The sequence below is a fragment of the Eutrigla gurnardus genome (genome assembly GCF_963514095.1).
Source record: "Eutrigla gurnardus genome assembly, chromosome: 1".
In the NCBI taxonomy this organism is placed as follows: Eukaryota; Metazoa; Chordata; class Actinopteri; order Perciformes; family Triglidae; genus Eutrigla; species Eutrigla gurnardus.
The window spans coordinates 36859844-36878492 of NC_139915.1; the positions used below are offsets into that span (position 1 = coordinate 36859844).

General features: G+C 46.2%; 1 protein-coding gene across 2 annotated transcripts in view; it reads right to left on the minus strand.

Annotated features, from left to right (window-relative positions):
* Positions 1 to 260: 260 nt before the first annotated feature.
* LOC311018702 (nuclear receptor ROR-alpha A-like) overlaps positions 261 to 18649 on the minus strand; it is a 43436-nt gene continuing 25047 nt past the window's right edge. Inside the window, exons 2-12 of one of the 2 annotated variants that reach the window (XM_084017742.1) lie at positions 10640 to 10725; positions 10160 to 10301; positions 8577 to 8821; positions 8301 to 8490; positions 4316 to 4437; positions 4034 to 4166; positions 3601 to 3708; positions 3418 to 3528; positions 3189 to 3301; positions 1497 to 2586; positions 261 to 1165 (exon numbers count right to left, since the gene is read on the minus strand). In XM_084017742.1, the coding sequence (XP_083873868.1) occupies positions 2422 to 2586; positions 3189 to 3301; positions 3418 to 3528; positions 3601 to 3708; positions 4034 to 4166; positions 4316 to 4437; positions 8301 to 8490; positions 8577 to 8821; positions 10160 to 10301; positions 10640 to 10725 (1415 nt within the window). In that variant the 3' untranslated portion in view covers positions 261 to 1165; positions 1497 to 2421. Of the gene's footprint in view, positions 1166 to 1496; positions 2587 to 2660; positions 3302 to 3417; positions 3529 to 3600; positions 3709 to 4033; positions 4167 to 4315; positions 4438 to 8300; positions 8491 to 8576; positions 8822 to 10159; positions 10302 to 10639; positions 10726 to 18649 lie in introns of those variants that run through there. The other variant, XM_084017741.1, reaches the window with a different exon arrangement.

Consider the following 18649-nt stretch of genomic DNA (forward strand, 5'->3'; position numbering starts at 1 on the left):
AAAATAAATACTTTTTGCGTTTTATGTTGCAGACGTTGTCATGGAAACAACTCCTCAACTCCTAAACACAGAGTTTAGTTTATTTTAGGTTGAGGATATTATTCACGATGAACTTTTACTCAAAGCGTCTCGTTGATATTCAAACAAACAAACAAATGTGTTCTTTCTGTCTCTGTTTATTTTTATTTTTAAATACATTTCAGATAAAGCAGCTCTGCTTTGTATGAAAAAAAGTCAATTTAAACAATTGACGGCCCCGAGCCTGTACACACTGATACAGGTGCATGCTGGGAAATAACAATCCCTGTACTATGATATTTCATCATCATAATAACAACAATTTAAAATTAAAATTATGTTTTTAAATCAGACAGCAGCTAGCGTGACTAAGCTAAGTGCCCAGTTTCTGGTTACCAGCGTAGCATCAATTACGGCTAGTTAGCTCATTCCACCATGGTTTTACACTACAAAGAAAAAAACGCTGAGAGAGGGGGGCGATATTCAGAAAAAAAAAACTTGAGTATATTACGATGCTAACAACCGGCATCTATGCGGTTTGGGGGGTTTAGCTCCTCTTACGCACACAATGATCGCAGAGTTCGCTGCTTTGAATAGCACAATCTTAAAAATACACTTGCGTAAAAACCCTGCAAACATCGCAAAATATGAATATTGATATTGTCGCTGTCTGGTTGTCGATAAAAACAGAATTTTAGTTTTTAAAGCTTTATCCCCGTGAGGAAACATAAAACGGGGCATCATCGGTAAAAAAACATCAAGACCCTGTTAACCGAAGCTTACGTTAAAAACACAAAGAATGCGTACAGGAGAGCGCTGCATATCAAACATCGGGATGCATATCACCAAACATCGGGTTCCCTGCGGCCTGTACACACTTATTATTCACGCAGTTCTTTGCCGAACGGATGACACGGCAGAGAGAGAAGAGTGTGTCGTCGGCGTACGCGACCACTTCAAATATTAAACCAATGACACAAAGATTCAAGTCTTATAAATTAGAATCTGCATGAACATGCCATATTATTCAAACTGTACACAGGAAACAACAACAGGTAGAAATACATGAACATTATTGCTCGACATGTTTGGCCAAAGTACTTAAACATGAAAGTAAAGATGAAAAAAGATGAAAAACATAAAGTCGCTCCTCCCAGCAGTGTGTAGTCCAACACACACACACTCACACATGCAGTGTGTAGTCCAACACACACACACTCACACACACACACATGCAGTGTGTAGTCCAACACACACACACTCACACACACACACACACATGCAGTGTGTAGTCCAACACTCACACACACACACATGCAGTGTGTAGTCCAACACACACACACTCACACACACACACATGCAGTGTGTAGTCCAACACACACACACTCACACACACACACACACACATGCAGTGTGTAGTCCAACACACACACACTCACACATGCAGTGTGTAGTCCAACACACACACACTCACACACACACACATGCAGTGTGTAGTCCAACACACACACACACTCACACACACACACATGCAGTGTGTAGTCAACGCGACACACTGACTGTAGTGCAACGCGGCAACATTGTCTCTGCATAGTCTCTGGTTAGATGGAGCGTCGTGTCTTTATTGCTCTTAATACTGGTTAATGTTTATTGATGGAGGTTGAATCCTAAACAAATCTGTAATCAATCAAACGATTGATTTAATATCTATTCATCTTCAAAGAGAATACTAAGCCTTAGATTTAAAAACAAAACAAATGCAACTAAATATTTTGTGAGCTGCTTTTAAGTCGAAACTGAGAATATGAAAACCTGCACTTTTCCTTTCAGGCCACCAGATGGTGCTACAGGGTCACTGCTACATCAGAATAAATCAGGTGTGTGTCGCCGGATGTGACCGGAGGAGGAGGACGAGGAGGAAAAGGAGGAGGAGGAGGAGGAGGAGGAGGAGGAGGAGGAAGAAGGAGGAGGAAGAGCCTGCTGGGGGAAGGAGGAAGAAGAGGAGTAGGAGGAGAAGGAGGAAGAGGAGGAGGAGGAGAAGGAGGAGGCTGCTGGGAGGGAGAGGAGGTGATGCCGTGACAGTCTGCTGAAGGACACCAGGAGGAGGTTCTGTGTGAGTTATAAATGTCAGGAGGTGAATCCAGATCCAGGATCCGGGACTCCTGGATGTATGTTAATACAGGTGGAGGGAGACCAGCTGACCCCTCGCAGCATCCGAACCCAGATCCATGAGGAGGAGGAAGAGGAGGAGGAGGAGAAGCTGAAAACTGAGGAGTTCAAATCCGTCTGGTCTCGTGGACTCTGCGGTCTGCAGCATGGTCGTCCTGTCCCCCCATGGCCGTGGACACTGGACTCCATTCGCATCTGGTGACTCAGGTTCTCCTCGGAGCTCCCGGTCCCGGTCTAGTCGGCGGTCTGCAGGGTCGGCTCCAGGTCGCCACCGAACAGCTCCTTGTAGAGCGGAGGGAAGTGCGTCCGCACGACGTCGGGGTAAACGGCTCGAAACGCCGACAGAGTCTCCGTGTGTCGGCTGCACAGTGAACGCAACGCCGACACCTTACACCTGAGCTGGGGGGGAGGAGGGGGGGAGGAGTTTTATTATTCAGCACATTAATGTTACGTACAGAAATCCAGCTGCATGTTTCAGGTTGTAGTTCACCATCTCACCACATGAGGGCAACCCACGTGGGCTGGTTTACCACAGCTGGAGGACCCAGAATCAAGTATTGATCTGTGATTTAATATCAATAACCAGATGAAAAGGATGCTGAAATAACTCCATCATGATGGTGATCAGTAAAAAGTGCTGAGTCATGCTTTGTTAGGTCTGTCTGCAAGACCACAAGATAACTACTGTTAAAACGCTGGTTTTCTGAATGGAGTCTGGTTGATGGTGCTAGGCTACGCTAACATTGTAGCTGCTCCATCAACACTCCATATAAGGTCATCTAGACATAAATACAGCAGAGACCTTGTTGTTTGGACCACAGACAGTCTCTGGTTCCTCCACATAGTCTGGTCTGGTCTCTGGACTCATGTGAGCTACTATCTAGACCTCTGGGGGACCACAGACAGCCTCTGGTTCCTCCACATAGTCTGGTCTGGTCTCTGGACTCATGTGGTCTACTATCTAGACCTCTGGGGACCACAGACAGTCTCTGGGTGTTAACCTTGTTCAGAGCGCCGTCGTCTCGCTGGTTCTTCTGCAAGACGTGCTGCAGAGCCAGCTGGGTCTTCTGCTGCAGTTTCTCCACCTGCAGCTTCTCCTGCAGCCACGACCGGTCTGCAGCAAAGACACACACACACACACACACACACACACACACACACACACACACTCCTTCAGACCAGGTCTTCCAGACCGGCCTGGACGGCGACGTACAGAGTGAGGAGACGCACCTGCAGACAGCAGGATGAAGGCCGAGAAGACGGCGAGCTCGTCCTCCGTCAGCTGCAGCGAACACATGCTTTTAGCAAAGTCGAACACCGATGTGATCAAGTCATCGCAGCCTAGAAACACACATCAGAGTCACGATCATCCAGTGAAACGTCGTCGAGTCGAGTGGCGGGACTGGAACTCACCGAGCGATCTGAAGACGTCAGGACCCGCAAACTTCCCGTCAAAGTAGACGGCGTTGGTCTGAGGGTCGAACAGCCGACACATCCGGACCAAGACCACCTCCAGAGAGCCTGATGGAGATGAAGATCTATGACATTATTATGATACTCTGACATCATGTGACTTACAGGACAGTGAGCTCTAAGAGATAGATGCATATATTACTGATATCAGACACAGGTCCAGGAACCCAAAAGGTCAGGAGGCCCTCTGACCTTCACCTCCAATACGTCACCATGACCAAACACAACTACAGAGACATAATGACCACAAAAAGGAGCGAAACAACTTGAGACTCAAAGGAAGTACCACTTTTGTATTGATGACTTTTAGCTACATTCACTGTAGGTTTGTGTTGCATTGACAGTAAGACCCCCCCCCCCCCCCCCCCCTCACCGGCTTTCAGCAGCACGATCTGGTCATTTTGACAGAGGTTCATGAAGCCGTCGATGCGTTTGGCGAACTCCACCACGTACTGTATGGCCTCGGTGATCTTCACGGCACAGAGCTGCCACATGGCCTCCCGCGGCTGCACACGACACACAGGGACACGCTCAGACCAAACATGGAGTCTGGAGGCCGTTCACACCAAAACGCCGGGCGGATAAACACTTCTTTGCGTTTGTTGTGAACGCACCTTGGCGGTGCCATGAAGGAGGATAGAGTCGTTGAACACACCTTGCTCTGGAAGCTCTCCACCTCGTCCTGCAGGAAGCTCTGCCAGCTCATCGGCTGCAGCTCCTCCCTCAGGTACTGACACGTCTCCAGGTGAGACTTCGAGATGGTCTGAACCAGCTGATCTGCAAGACAACAGGGGAGCTGGTGAACGTGGCCGCGAGGTCAGAGGGCACGGTGAAGGACAACGAGATGAGCGGCAGTAGTAGCGGTACGTTTGTCCTGAAGGTGGCGACAAAACCAACGTTAGCTTTAGACGACAAAACCATCGTTGGCTTTGGACGACAAAACCATCGTACTACTCCCTGTGGTTGAAGCCGGTGTCAACAAGATATTTCGATAATGAAAGAAATAAACATGCAGCAGCTCTTTTGTGCTAATTGTCCCGGCATGAATGAATGAATATGGATAAACAGCAGATATCAAAACAGGGGGGGGGGGGGGGGGGGGGGATATGCTTTTGCTTTTGTCCGAGAAGAGAAAGGATTCTCCAGGGAGAAGGAAGGGAAGATTTCCCCCACCGAGTGCCCTTCCTCGTCCCACTCGGCCCTAATTAACAGGCAGCTAATTACCACACAGGTTTTAATGAGCTCTGCAGATGAGTTTCCAGCCGCCTGCTATTTTAAACCACCTTTCTGTCTCCGTTTGCCCCACAGTCGTCTCTCCAACTTTCTTTTGTCTCACCAACTCTTCTCATCGCTTTGTTCCTGCTTCCCCCTTTCTTTCAACATATTTCCTCATCTTCTCTCTGTTTACTTTTTGTTTGCCCTCCAGCTCTCCGAAACCGAGAATACATACGCTAAAATACAATCTTATGAAGGGATGATCTCTCTCCTCTAATCTAGCGCCGCTAAGTCGTTCTCTGAATGCTCCAGGAAACTCAACTTCCTGTTTAGCATTTCTACTTTTCTGTAAAAAAACGTCATGGCGTCTCTTTACACTAGTGTCATGTTGTTTCTTTACATCAGTGTCATGTTGTTTCTTTACACTAGTGTTGCGTTGTTTCTTTACACTAATGTCATGTTGTCTCTTTACACTAGTGTTGCGTTGTTTCTTTACACTAATGTCATGTTGTTTATTTACACTAGTGTCATGTTTCTTTACATCAGTGTCATGTTGTTTCTTTACAATAGTGTCATGTTGTTTCTTTACACTGGTGTCATGGTGTTTCTTTACACTGGTGTCATGTTGTTTCTTTACACTGGTGTCATGGTGTTTCTTTACATTGGTGTCATGGTGTTTCTTTACACTGGTGTCATGGTGTTTCTTTACACTGGTGTCATGGTGTTTCTTTACACTGGTGTCATGGTGTTTCTTTACACTAATGTCATGTTGTTTCTTTAGACTGGTGTCATGGTGTTTCTTTACACTGGTGTCATGTTGTTTCTTTACACTAATGTCATGTTGTTTCTTTACACTAATGTCATGTTGTTTCTTTACACTAATGTCATGTTGTTTCTTTACACTGGTGTCATGGTGTTTCTTTACACTGGTGTCATGTTGTTTCTTTACACTGGTGTCATGTTGTTTCTTTACACTAATGTCATGTTGTTTCTTTACACTGGTGTCATGGTGTTTCTTTACACTGGTGTCATGTTGTTTCTTTACACTGGTGTCATGGTGTTTCTTTACACTGGTGTCATGGTGTTTCTTTACACTAATGTCATGTTGTTTCTTTAGACTGGAGTCATGGTGTTTCTTTACACTGGTGTCATGTTGTTTCTTTACACTAATGTCATGTTGTTTCTTTAGACTGGTGTCATGTTGTTTCTTTACACTGGTGTCATGTTGTTTCTTTACACTAATGTCATGTTGTTTCTTTAGACTGGTGTCATGGTGTTTCTTTACACTGGTGTCATGTTGTTTCTTTACACTGGTGTCATGGTGTTTCTTTACACTGGTGTCATGGTGTTTCTTTACACTGGTGTCATGTTGTTTCTTTACACTGGTGTCATGTTGTTTCTTTACACTGGTGTCATGTTGTTTCTTTACACTAGTGTCATGTTGTCTCTTTACACTGGTGTCATGTTGTTTCTTTACACTAATGTCATGTTGTTTCTTTAGACTGGTGTCATGGTGTTTCTTTACACTGGTGTCATGTTGTTTCTTTACACTGGTGTCATGTTGTTTCTTTACACTGGTGTCATGTTGTTTCTTTACACTAGTGTCATGTTGTTTCTTTACACTGGTGTCATGTTGTTTCTTTACACTGGTGTCATGGTGTTTCTTTACACTGGTGTCATGTTGTTTCTTTACACTGGTGTCATGGTGTTTCTTTACACTGGTGTCATGTTGTTTCTTTACACTGGTGTCATGTTGTTTCTTTACACTGGTGTCATGGTGTTTCTTTACACTGGTGTCATGTTGTTTCTTTACACTGGTGTCATGTTGTTTCTTTACACTGGTGTCATGGTGTTTCTTTACACTAGTGTCATGTTGTCTCTTTACACTGGTGTCATGTTGTTTCTTTACACTAGTGTCATGTTGTTTCTTTACACTAGTGTCATGTTGTCTCTTTACACTGGTGTGCTGTTGTTTCTTTACACTAGTGTCATGTTGTTTCTTTACACTGGTGTCATGTTGTTTCTTTACACTAGTGTCATGTTGTCTCTTTACACTGGTGTCATGTTGTTTCTTTACACTAGTGTCATGTTGTCTCTTTACACTGGTGTCATGTTGTTTCTTTACACTAGTGTCATGTTGTTTCTTTACACTAGTGTCATGTTGTCTCTTTACACTAGTGTCATGTTGTTTCTTTACACTAGTGTCATGTTGTCTCTTTACACTGGTGTCATGTTGTTTCTTTACACTAGTGTCATGTTGTTTCTTTACACTAGTGTCATGTTGTTTCTTTACACTAGTGTCATGTTGTCTCTTTACACTGGTGTCATGGTGTTTCTTTACACTAGTGTCATGTTGTCTCTTTACACTGGTGTCATGGTGTTTCTTTACACTAGTGTCATGTTGTTTCTTTACACTAGTGTCATGTTGTCTCTTTACACTGGTATCATGTTGTTTCTTTACACTAGTGTCATGTTGTTTCTTTACACTAATGTCATGTTGTCTCTTTACACTGGTGTCATGTTGTTTCTTTACACTAGTGTCATGTTGTTTCTTTACACTAATGTCATGTTGTCTCTTTACACTGGTGTCATGTTGTTTCTTTACACTAGTGTCATGTTGTCTCTTTACACTAGTGTCATGTTGTTTCTTTACACTGGTGTCATGCTGTTTCTTTACACTAGTGTTGTGGTGTTTTTTTACACTAGTGTCATGTTGTTTCTTTACACTAGTGTCATGTTGTTTCTTTACACTAGTGTCATGTTGTCTCTTTACACTGGTGTCATGTTGTTTCTTTACACTAGTGTCATGTTGTTTCTTTACACTAATGTCATGTTGTCTCTTTACACTGGTGTCATGTTGTTTCTTTACACTAGTGTCTTGTTGTTTCTTTACACTAGTGTCATGTTGTCTCTTTACACTGGTGGCATGGTGTTTCTTTACACTAGTGTCATGTTGTTTCTTTACACTAGTGTCATGTTGTCTCTTTACACTGGTGGCATGGTGTTTCTTTACACTAGTGTCATGTTGTTTCTTTACACTAGTGTCATGTTGTCTCTTTACACTGGTGTCATGTTGTTTCTTTACACTAGTGTCATGTTGTTTCTTTACACTAATGTCATGTTGTCTCTTTACACTGGTGTCATGTTGTTTCTTTACACTAGTGTCTTGTTGTCTCTTTACACTAGTGTCATGTTGTTTCTTTACACTGGTGTCATGCTGTTTCTTTACACTAGTGTTGTGGTGTTTTTTTACACTAGTGTCATGTTGTTTCTTTACACTAGTGTCATGTTGTTTCTTTACACTGGTGTCATGCTGTTTCTTTACACTAATGTCATGTTGTTTCTTTACACTAGTGTTGTGGTGTTTTTTTACACTAGTGTAATGATGGAAGGGGCGGGACGTAGCCTCTCTGTTTCCTCCTTACCAAGTTCGGCAATGGACACTGTGGGCGATGATTCTCTGTCGCTGAAGGAGCAGTAGGGGAAGAAGTTGTTACTTGATCCATAGTCGCACAGCGGCTCCGGTTTGATGCCATTAATATCGAGTCCCGACTGATCCGGGGACGGCTGGATGTCCAGGTAAAACCCCATGCCTCCTCCTCCTCCAGAGTCTGCCTGTTTGTAGAAGAGAAGGTTGGTTATTCAGCCCATTTCAGGGTGTAGTTGTGCTGCTCTAAAAAGTAAAAAAAAAAACGGCAGACCTTGGACGATACGGATCCTCCTTCGGGTGAGTTTTGTTCCATGTAGCCTGCCAGGTCATCCGGCAGCTCCGTGAGTTCGTAGTGAGGGGACAGTGGCTCGGCCTCCCCCGGGCTCGGGCTGCCGACGCTGGGGAGGGACAGGAGGAGGGCCCCCCCTCCCTGCTGCTGCTGCTGGAGGCGGTGCTTCTGCACCTCAGCGTACAAACTGTCCCGCTGCTTCTTGGACATGCGACCAAACTTCACAGCTGTTGGACAAGAAAAATCACCAGTCAGAATAAAGGATGTGTTGCTTTGTGTCCCTGCAGGTGGATGATGGATTATATCTGATCTGATCTGGTCCCACATGATACGACAACAACACACGGGTGGATTACTGAACAGGCCCAAAGATACAAAAGGTCACTCAGAGAGACACACACCAACAAACAACAGACACACAATGGAGACACAATGAAACATAAAACAATTACAAAGTGACAAAACATGACCGCAAAGACATAATAAGACTACTAAGACATAAAAAGGACCACAATGAATCTCAAAATTACCTAAAAAGTGAGACAACAACAACAAAAAGAGCGGAAAGGACGATAAAGTCAGTGTGTGCGTCTCTCTGTGAGGGACGGGAGATGGAGGTCTCTTTTATGACCATGTCCAGGTCTCCATCTCCAGGTCTCCGTGCCAGGTCTCTGTGTCCAGGTCTCCGTCTCCAGGTCTCCGTGCCAGGTCTCTGTGTCCAGGTCTCCGTCTCCAGGTCTCCGTGCCAGGTCTCTGTGTCCAGGTCTCCGTGCCAGGTCTCTGTGTCCAGGTCTCCGTCTCCAGGTCTCCGTGCCAGGTCTCTGTGTCCAGGTCTCCGTCTCCAGGTCTCCATGCCAGGTCTCTGTGTCCAGGTCTCCGTGCCAGGTCTCTGTGTCCAGGTCTCCGTCTCCAGGTCTCCGTGCCAGGTCTCCTTGTCAGGTCTCCCTGTCCAGGTCTCCGTGCCAGGTCTCTGTGTCCAGGTCTCCGTGTCCAGGTCTCTGTCTCCAGGTCTCCTTGTCAGGTCTCCGTGTCCAGGTCTCCGTGCCAGGTCTCTGTGTCCAGGTCTCCGTGTCCAGGTCTCTGTCTCCAGGTCTCCGTGTCCAGGTCTCCGTGTCCAGGTCTCCGTGTCCAGGTCTCTGTGTCTATGTCTCTGTCTCCAGGTCTCTGTGTCCGGATCGCCTTCTCCAGGTCTCCGTGCCAGGTCTCTGTGTCCAGGTCTCTGTCTCCAGGTCTCCGTCTCCAGGTCTCCGTCCTCTCACCATCATAATCAGCTCGACTGATTTATCTGTCGTCCTGCTCAATGCTGACCGCCAGATGTTTCTGCAGGTGTATGTGTGTGTGTGTGTGTGTGTATGTAGGTGTGTATGTGTATGCATGTGTATGTGTGTGTAAGTGTGTGTGTGTGTGTGTGTGTGTGTGTGTGTGTGTGTATGTGTGTGTGTGTGTGTGTGTATGTGTGTGTGTGTGTAAGTGTGTGTATGTGTGTGTGTGTAAGTGTGTGTGTGTGTGTGTGTATGTGTGTGTGTGTAAGTGTGTGTGTGTGTGTGTATGTGTGTGTGTCTCACCGTCTCGGGACATGCCCACAGCCAGACATTTCTGCAGACGGCAGTGTTGGCAGCGGTTGCGGCTGGTTCGGTCGATCAGACAGTTCTTCTGGCGAGGACACGAGTAGGCGGCGTTGCTCTGCTGACTCCGCCTGAAGAAGCCCTGCGAGGGGGAGGAGCCAGCGTAGTCACATTTACACAACGACACCGTGGTCACTTTGTTTCATTTATCTCCACTTCACTCCCCCCAGGTTTATGCAAGTTTCTTTGCTGACAAACTTTAAAACTTTATTAGGAAGACCCTGTCCATAGTCAGTGGACCCTGGTGAGTTGCTGGACCTGATTCAGGGTCCAAGTCCCCCGTCGTTCATCCCGGAGCCACTATCGGACCCCCGATGTCGGACAAAAAACATTGCAAATATTTACATTCTCCATCAGGAAAAAAAACGACGGTGTCAAACTGAGAGATGCCAGAAATGTTGAGAGGGGGGCGGGGCTTACCTTACAGCCCTCGCAGGTGATCACTCCGTAGTGGATCCCCGAGGATTTGTCTCCACAGATCTTACAGGGAATGATTTCAATCTGAGCTGCAGAGACACGGAGAGGAAGGAGGGAGTGGATTTATTTATTGCCACATTTAACACACACACACACACACACACACACACACACACACACACGCACACACACACACACACACACAAATACACTCACACACACACGCACACACACATACTCACACACACACATACACATTTATACACCCGGCAGCTTGTAACAGACATTATATTTAGCACAGGGGTTACGTAACCAGCTGCACAGCCACAAACACTCACTACAAACAAAGATGGAGAGTCTTGGGAGGGGATTGACCATTGGACCCAATGAATCAAGACCCACATTGATCCAGATTGACCGGAGTCCACGTTCAGAGAGCAAGGATCAACGTTTACACTCCTTTATTGCTACATGAGAAGGAAGTGACCATATTTGGACTGTGGGGGAGCGACGGGTGGATCTGACCCCCGAGCAGCACCCTTACTGGATCTGGATCCATGTGGATTCTGGTGTGAAGCTGCTAACAAAGTGGACTCTAAATGGACCATAATGTACTAAATGAACATCATGCTGGATTGAAGAAGACTTGAAACTAGAGATTGAGACCATAAACTCATGTTTACAATGTTTACTGAGATAATACATCAAGAGAGAAGTAGGACCATTTTCTCATAGACTTCTATACAACCAGAGAGGAGTCGCCCCCTGGTGGCCAGCAGAGAGAAGTAGGACCATTTTCTCATAGACTTCTATACAACCAGAGAGGAGTCGCCCCCTGGTGGCCAGCAGAGAGAAGTAGGACCATTTTCTCATAGACTTCTATACAACAAGAGAGGAGTCGCCCCCTGGTGGCCAGCAGAGAGAAGTAGGACCATTTTCTCATAGACTTCTATACAACCAGAGAGGAGTCGGCTCCCTGGTGGCCAGCAGGGAGAATGACAAGTTTAAGGCACTTCAGAATCGGCTTCACTTCTATATATATATATATCAGATGTCAACCTCCGGTTCTGGAGGTTGACATCTGATATATATATCATATATATATATATATATATATATATTTATCCGTGTAAGTAATGCCACAATTCCAATGAGATCAAAACATATTTGTCTCCGTTGATATTTATTTTCAAAATAAAGGTCTCACAGGCAACACCAAAAGCGGCTGGAACTTAGTCTCTCTATAATTTCTGTTGATTTTATTGCAAACATGAATTTATTATGTTTTGTCTACACGACAAACAGCGACGGAGCCGCATCCTTCAGATGTCGTAGATATTTTGGCATTAATAAGTGTTTCTGAGTCAACAACAAATGAAAACCCTTCACACACATACACACACACACAGATTCCTCTCTGCAGTAATTAGCTCTCCGAGTGTTAATCCCGTCTGAATTCCACATTTCAACATCAAAGCAGGACGTTCAACAAAGCCAAGAAATTGGAGCTGATCTGAGAGCAGCAGATATTTTTACTTTCCACAGAGTTGGACGTAGACGCAGACGTCTTCTCCTCGCCGTGAAGGCCGCCGCCGCGTCTCGTCTTTCAGACGGAGAGGAGGATGGGAAGTCTGCTTGATGGCAGAACGACGAGTGTGACGCGTTCCCCATCCTCGCCACCAAACAGAGGTAGAAGGGAAATTAGTTGGACTGTTGGAGCAGGCCACGTCTGTGTAAAGTAAAGCGAGGTTGGTGTTGGACTCAGTAACGCTTTAGCCCCTTTCATGCCTCCTTGGTGGTCTTCAACGGGGTTCGTTGACCTCTGACCTCCAGATCTGTGAATGGAAATGTTTCCATGGCGACACTCGAGTCTTGGAACCTGTCCGATTTAATGTCCCTTGCAGATTTGCCTTCTCCAGCATCTGCAGGATTCGATCTTTCCTCACAAAGGATGCAGCACGCATCCAATTCAAGACGATGACACTGGCCTTCAGGGCCGTCAATGGAACGGCACCCATCTACCTTCAAACACTGGTCAAACCTCATGCCCCGAAGCGAGCACTTCGCTCCTCTACTTCAGCTGGCCGGCTGGTACCACCATCGCTGAAATCAAACAAATGTCGCTCAGCAAAGTCCAGACTCTTCTCTGTTCTGGTCCTCAGTGGTGGAACGAACTCCCGACCAATGTCAGGACAGCAGAGTCACTGCCATCTTCAGGAAAAGGCTCAAGACTCACCTGTTCAGACTTCACCTCGACCCACTAACACCCCCCTCCCCCCCCCCATGTTCTTACCTGTAGCACTTTGATCATAGCACTGTTCTACTTCAGGTATCCTTGCTTTTTTTTGGTTTCTTTCTTTCCACAAATGTACTGCTAAATGCCCTAAATGTAAATGTTCCCCAGAGGAAGAACCCCACTTATTCTGGGGGTCTGGACGTTCATGTTCCCCAGAGGATGTATCTTGTCTGACTTCTCCACCATGATGTTGGTAGTTCGGGTACGTATGATGTATAATTATCGGCACAGCCGCGCTCATCAGCGCTAATGAGCTACGAACACGAGAGCCACTGCCGGTTACTGTGTTTTCTCCAAAAATGCTAAAGCTTGAGCTAAAAACAAACAAGCCGTCTCCGGGGGATCAATTATGTGAAACCCAGCGTTCTAAAGATAATAAAGTTCCTCAGAAACTGGATCAAAGAGGCAGCAGAGAGGGAGGATGAGATGTGTCAAGGTTTTGGTTGGGAACCCTGAAGACGCCAACGCGGCCTTCTTCTCTTCTGTATTTACACATGAATCATATTAATGATAAACATAATAAAGGACATCTTAAAAACGGCGGTGAAATAAATGTCCTCGTTTTCTCCCCTTCAGGGTAAACATATTCTCTAAATTCAGCTGAGAGTCACACCAATGTCATCATGTTCCCCCTCTGATGGTGTCAGATAACCTGAAGCTTTACACCCTCCTGATCTGATCTGCTTCCTGTCAAACACTGAGGAGGAAAACATGAGCGAGGTGCAAAACTGAAACCATCCGGTTGATTTCATTGATCGTTAAAGAAACTTCATGTAACGGCTGCAAAAAAAAAAACAAGTTCAGTGGACATTGTTTATCTGCGGTGACCTTTGACTGCGTTCAGGAATGAATCCTGATTGCACACACGTCATATTTCAAAGAGACACTAATAGGCGTCGTCACCCAACACCTACGAGGCTTCGGTGTGAATCTAGGCCAGATTATAATATTCATCAGCACTGCCCTTTTCAACCGGAGAAGCTGCTTGCACAATATTCAAGGCCGCGGGCAAAGAGGCTTCTTTAATTCATATTTAAATATTAGGGGTGTCCCTGACATACATTGATTGAAAAAGCTCTGTTAAAATCTCTCCAGGAGAGGGGGAAGCGGGTCGTGGGTGCACCACCCGTGTCCGGGATGGAGGCACCACGGGCCGATGAAAAGGCTCCATAAAAGTCGCTCTGATCTTAGCGCCACCCATTTCTTTCTCATCTCCACCACCTTTGTTTTCGTTTCAACATGTTTTTTGTTTTTTTCAACTGCAGAGGGAAGTAAGTGACCCGGCCAAGGGAAACCTCCCGAATCAGGCTCCTTAGATCAAATCGTTGAATAGTCAACTATTCGGGGTTACTCCTATAAAATATGTGAATGTAAACATGACTGTCGACCCTTTCATTATAAAATAATGCATATGAAACCATCATAATAGTGATGCTCAGCGAAATGAATAAATAATGAGACGAAGGAGACACAGAGTCTCTTTGTGGTCATCGTGAGTCTCCTTTATTTGTCCCACGACGGGGAAATACAAGTTCGTAGTGTTGACCTGCGTTAGAATGCTACTAGCTAACACCGCTAACTGAGCCTTTGGGGGATCAACAGACCACATCCGTTCTACAGATACGAGGCTGTGATGTCATCGTCATCACTATGGTGAACTAGTCCCTTGTTTTACAGATATGTAACAGTATCTCTTCCTCCTCCTCATCACTGTAGATGCAGTCTGTCACTGCAGATCACACACTGACACACTGACCCAGAACCTGCAGCTGACTGCTGAAATATTCACCGCTCCACTGAGGAGGGGGGGGGGGGGGGGGGGGGGGGGGGGCGTTAACAGTCTGGGACCAGATGAAACCAGGACCAGCCTGTTAAAACACCTTCCCTCTAAACGAACCCGACGGCTTCACATCGAACCCCCCAAGCCCACCTACTCCTGTGATCCTCTTTGTTTCACTGCTACGCATCTGTTTGGCTGAAGGATCCATCAGTCGGATCGTCCGATCCGTCGCTGAGTCAGCACACAGCTTGTGTTGGAACAACCTACTTAACTCTGATTCTTCACTGTTCCCGTGTGAAGACAAACAAACTGGCGTTCCAAAGGCAACCTTCCCTAACTCAGGAGAAAGCAAACAGAGTGCAGGTCTGAGGCCGTCAGATCCGCTCTGCATCTAATCAAACATTGAGCATGTACTCAGGACCTTTCTGTCCTCCTGCATAATTCATCAGAGGAGCCAGGCAGAAAGCAGCAACAAGGAGGACACATGGGGGACGGAGAAGGTGCGTTCCTGCAGGGGTTTGGACCGGCGGGCAGCGCGGCGGCGAGAGGACGCATGAACAGGAAGCAGCAGCTGACATGGTGAATGGATCCCTCCGGACTCTGATGGACGAAGGGGACAAACATTCACGCACGAGTCCTCAAGGACACTGAAGCAAGGAAGATCCAGGTTCCGTCTCCAGGTTTCATCTCTGAGTTCCAGCTCCAGGTTCCGTCTCCGGATTCCATCTCTGAATTCCGTCTCCGGGTTCGGTTCCATCTCTGAGTTCCGTCTCCAGGTTCTGTCTCCAGGTTCAGTCTCCTGGTTCCATCTCTTAGTTCCGTCTCCGGGTTCCATCTCTGAGTTCCGTCTCCAGGTTCTGTCTCTGGGTTCCGTCTCCAGGTTCTGTCTCCGGGTTCTGTCTCCGGGTTCTGTCTCCAGGTTCCGTCTCCAGGTTCTGTCTCCGGGTTCCGTCTCTCCGGGTTCCGTCTCCAGGTTCCGTCTCCAGGTTCCGTCTCCAGGTTCTGTCTCCAAGTTCCATCTCCGAGTTCCGTCTCCAGGTTCTGTCTCCAGGTTCCATCTCCAGGTTCTGTCTCCGGGTTCCGTCTCCAGGTTCCGTATCCAGGTTCTGTCTCCAAGTTCCATCTCTGAGTTCCGTCTCCAGGTTCCGTCTCCGGGTTCCATCTCTGGGTTCCGTCTCCGGGTTCCATCTCTGAGTTCCGTCTACAGGTTCCGTCTCCAGGTTCCATCTCCAGGTTCTGTCTCCGGGTTCTGTCTCCAGGTTCCGTCTCCGGGTTCCGTCTCCAGGTTCCATCTCCGGGTTCTGTCTCCAGGTTCTGTTTCAGAGTTCCGGGTCCAGGTTCCGTCTCCAGACAACGATAGGATGATCTAACTGTGTGAAGCATTTAATTTAGATTGATCCAGTGGACATGGTCCAGTGGACATGGTCCCGGTCTCTGTTGTACTGTATACTATGCTGTAATTATTGCAGGGCAGCAGATGAGACAAGATTTCTGGATTCTATTTTGATTTCAAAAAGCCTTTGATGTATTTTTATTTCTCTCCAACACTCCCAGTGTTTTATGAGGAAGGAAATGCATTTGCTGTGTTTTTTTAGAAACACAAACATAAGACCTCCCTGCAAACTAAAGGATTAATAAATAAATAGATTTAAAAGGTTTCAGAAACAGCTATTTCAGTTCTGTCCTGACTATATTTAATATGATCCCATCCATCCATCCATTGTCTACCGCTTATCCTGTATTCAGGGTCCCGGGGGGCTGAAGCCGATCCCAGCTGTCATTGGGCGAAGGCAGGGTTCACCTGGACAGGTAACCAGTCCATCACAGGGCTTTAAAATGGTCCAGATGATGGAAATTCGTCCTGTTCCAACTCCACGGGGACGTTTGTAAGGTCTAATCTTTGTTAAGTTGAATTCAGAACATGTCAAGGCCTTACAAGGACCTGCAGACGGCCTGGAAACCGAAGCTGAGTCAGGTGACTGAAGCTGCTGCAACAACCTACCTTCACATTCTCTGCTGCTTCGCTGCGTCCGGAAAAACTGAAACTCAGCATGTTGACACCAAAGATGGGGGCGAATCCGTCTCCCTCTGCGCCTCAGCAGAGATTACACCTCCGCCATCTTATAATTGTTCAGAGCAAGTCACTCCTCGTACCAATTATAGCGCGTTTAGCAGCCGCCGCCAATGCCATTTCATGGCGGTCATCAGGGAGCACCAAATAAAAAGATGAAGCTTGCACCCATTCCTGCCTTCAGATGCTCGCAGCATCACATTTAAGATGGAGGAGATGACTGAGATTTAAGGATTAGATGACGGGATGGGACTGAACTATGGTGACTTTTAAAAATGACAAAAGAAAGTCAGTCGAGCTGAACTGTAACGCAACCACAACAGAAGGAAAGAAAAACAATGATAGGATGCATGACTGGCATCCCCCAGGGTTCCATGCTTGGTCCTCTCTGGTTCATCCTCTGCATGCTCCCCCTTGGCGGCCTCATACGTAGCAGTAGTCTCCGTTTTTCTCACTCCACCCGAACCAGCCGCCTTACCGACATTTAACCTTGGATACAATCACATCTTCTCCCAAGTCCTCACCAAAACCACCAAGACCCTCTGACAGATGGAGAGAAATGTTGTTAATAGGCTAAGCTAACCAACCAGCTGTTAGGCGTATTTCTTATACCTGTGCACAGGTTCCACAGCTTCATCATGGTAAATGGATTTGACAAATTAAAGAAATTACTAAAAAATCTTGCCTGTGAAGCTTCATCATACGATCTACGATGAAGCTTTCGAGGTCTTAAAGGTCAGAATTCACTGGGTGGGTCGTGTTTTACTTCCTCCTGTACAACCAGCAGAACTCGTAAAGTGACAATGTTGTCTGCTGTCGTTGTTGTTGTTGTGCTTGAAGTTGCCGTTGCTAGGAAACGAGGATGTGTAACCAGTGAGGTAATGACTTGGCCCTCTAGACTAGTGTTGAGGTCAGCAATATGAGAGAGTTCTGGTTCCACTGGGGATTGAACCCAGGACCTTCTGCGTGTAACTTCCCCCACAGTTTCACAAGATAAATGAAGTTTGTTGTTTCTTGGACTCTAATGCGAAAGATATCTTGCCAGAACTACATCACTGGATCCAAATGGGGGCTCGGTTCCGTATCAGAGTAATCCAGTGATAGTCGACTAAACACTGCAGAGAGGAGCTGGTCATAGATTTCTGAGACTGTAGTATAATCCTGGATCTTTTGCCAGTAAAACAGTGTTCTGGTTCCACTGGGGCTTGAACCCAGGACTTTCTGCGTGTAAAGCAGACGTGATGACCACTACACTATAGAACCTCCCACTACCAGATATGGGTAATAAATCAAAACTGGAAAATACCGTTTTACTATGAGGGAATTCTCCGTTCACAGGTGGTTTTATTTTAATTGGTATATTTACACTCGTTTGGAGAAACCTTCCTGACACTTCAGTGGTTAAAAATGAAAAATAATGGTGTGCTGGTGGAGGAGTGGTTAGAGTGCATGCCATGTATGAATGTATATGCAGCAGACCCTGGTTCGAATCTTGGCCGGAGGTCCTTTACTGCATGTCACAACCCCTCGCTCTCTTCTATGTTTCCTATCTATCCAATGCTAATAAAGCTAATAAATGCTCATCTACAATGATTTATGTTCAGGAGATAATGTAAGCTAATGGAGTTGTTCTGTAAAAGTTGTTGAAATGAAAATGTGCTGGTACTTTAAAAATAAAGGACGAGCTGATGTGAATCAGTGAGACTGAAAGGTTTCTCTGACTTGGTGAACTGTGGACGGAGTCAGCCAGCAGCTTCCACCTGTTTCCTGCCTTGAAAACTAAAGCTGAGCCAAACGGCTTCCTGACTGTAGCTTCATATGTATCACACAGACGAAAAAGAGTTGCATTCATCTTCTCTCTTAACT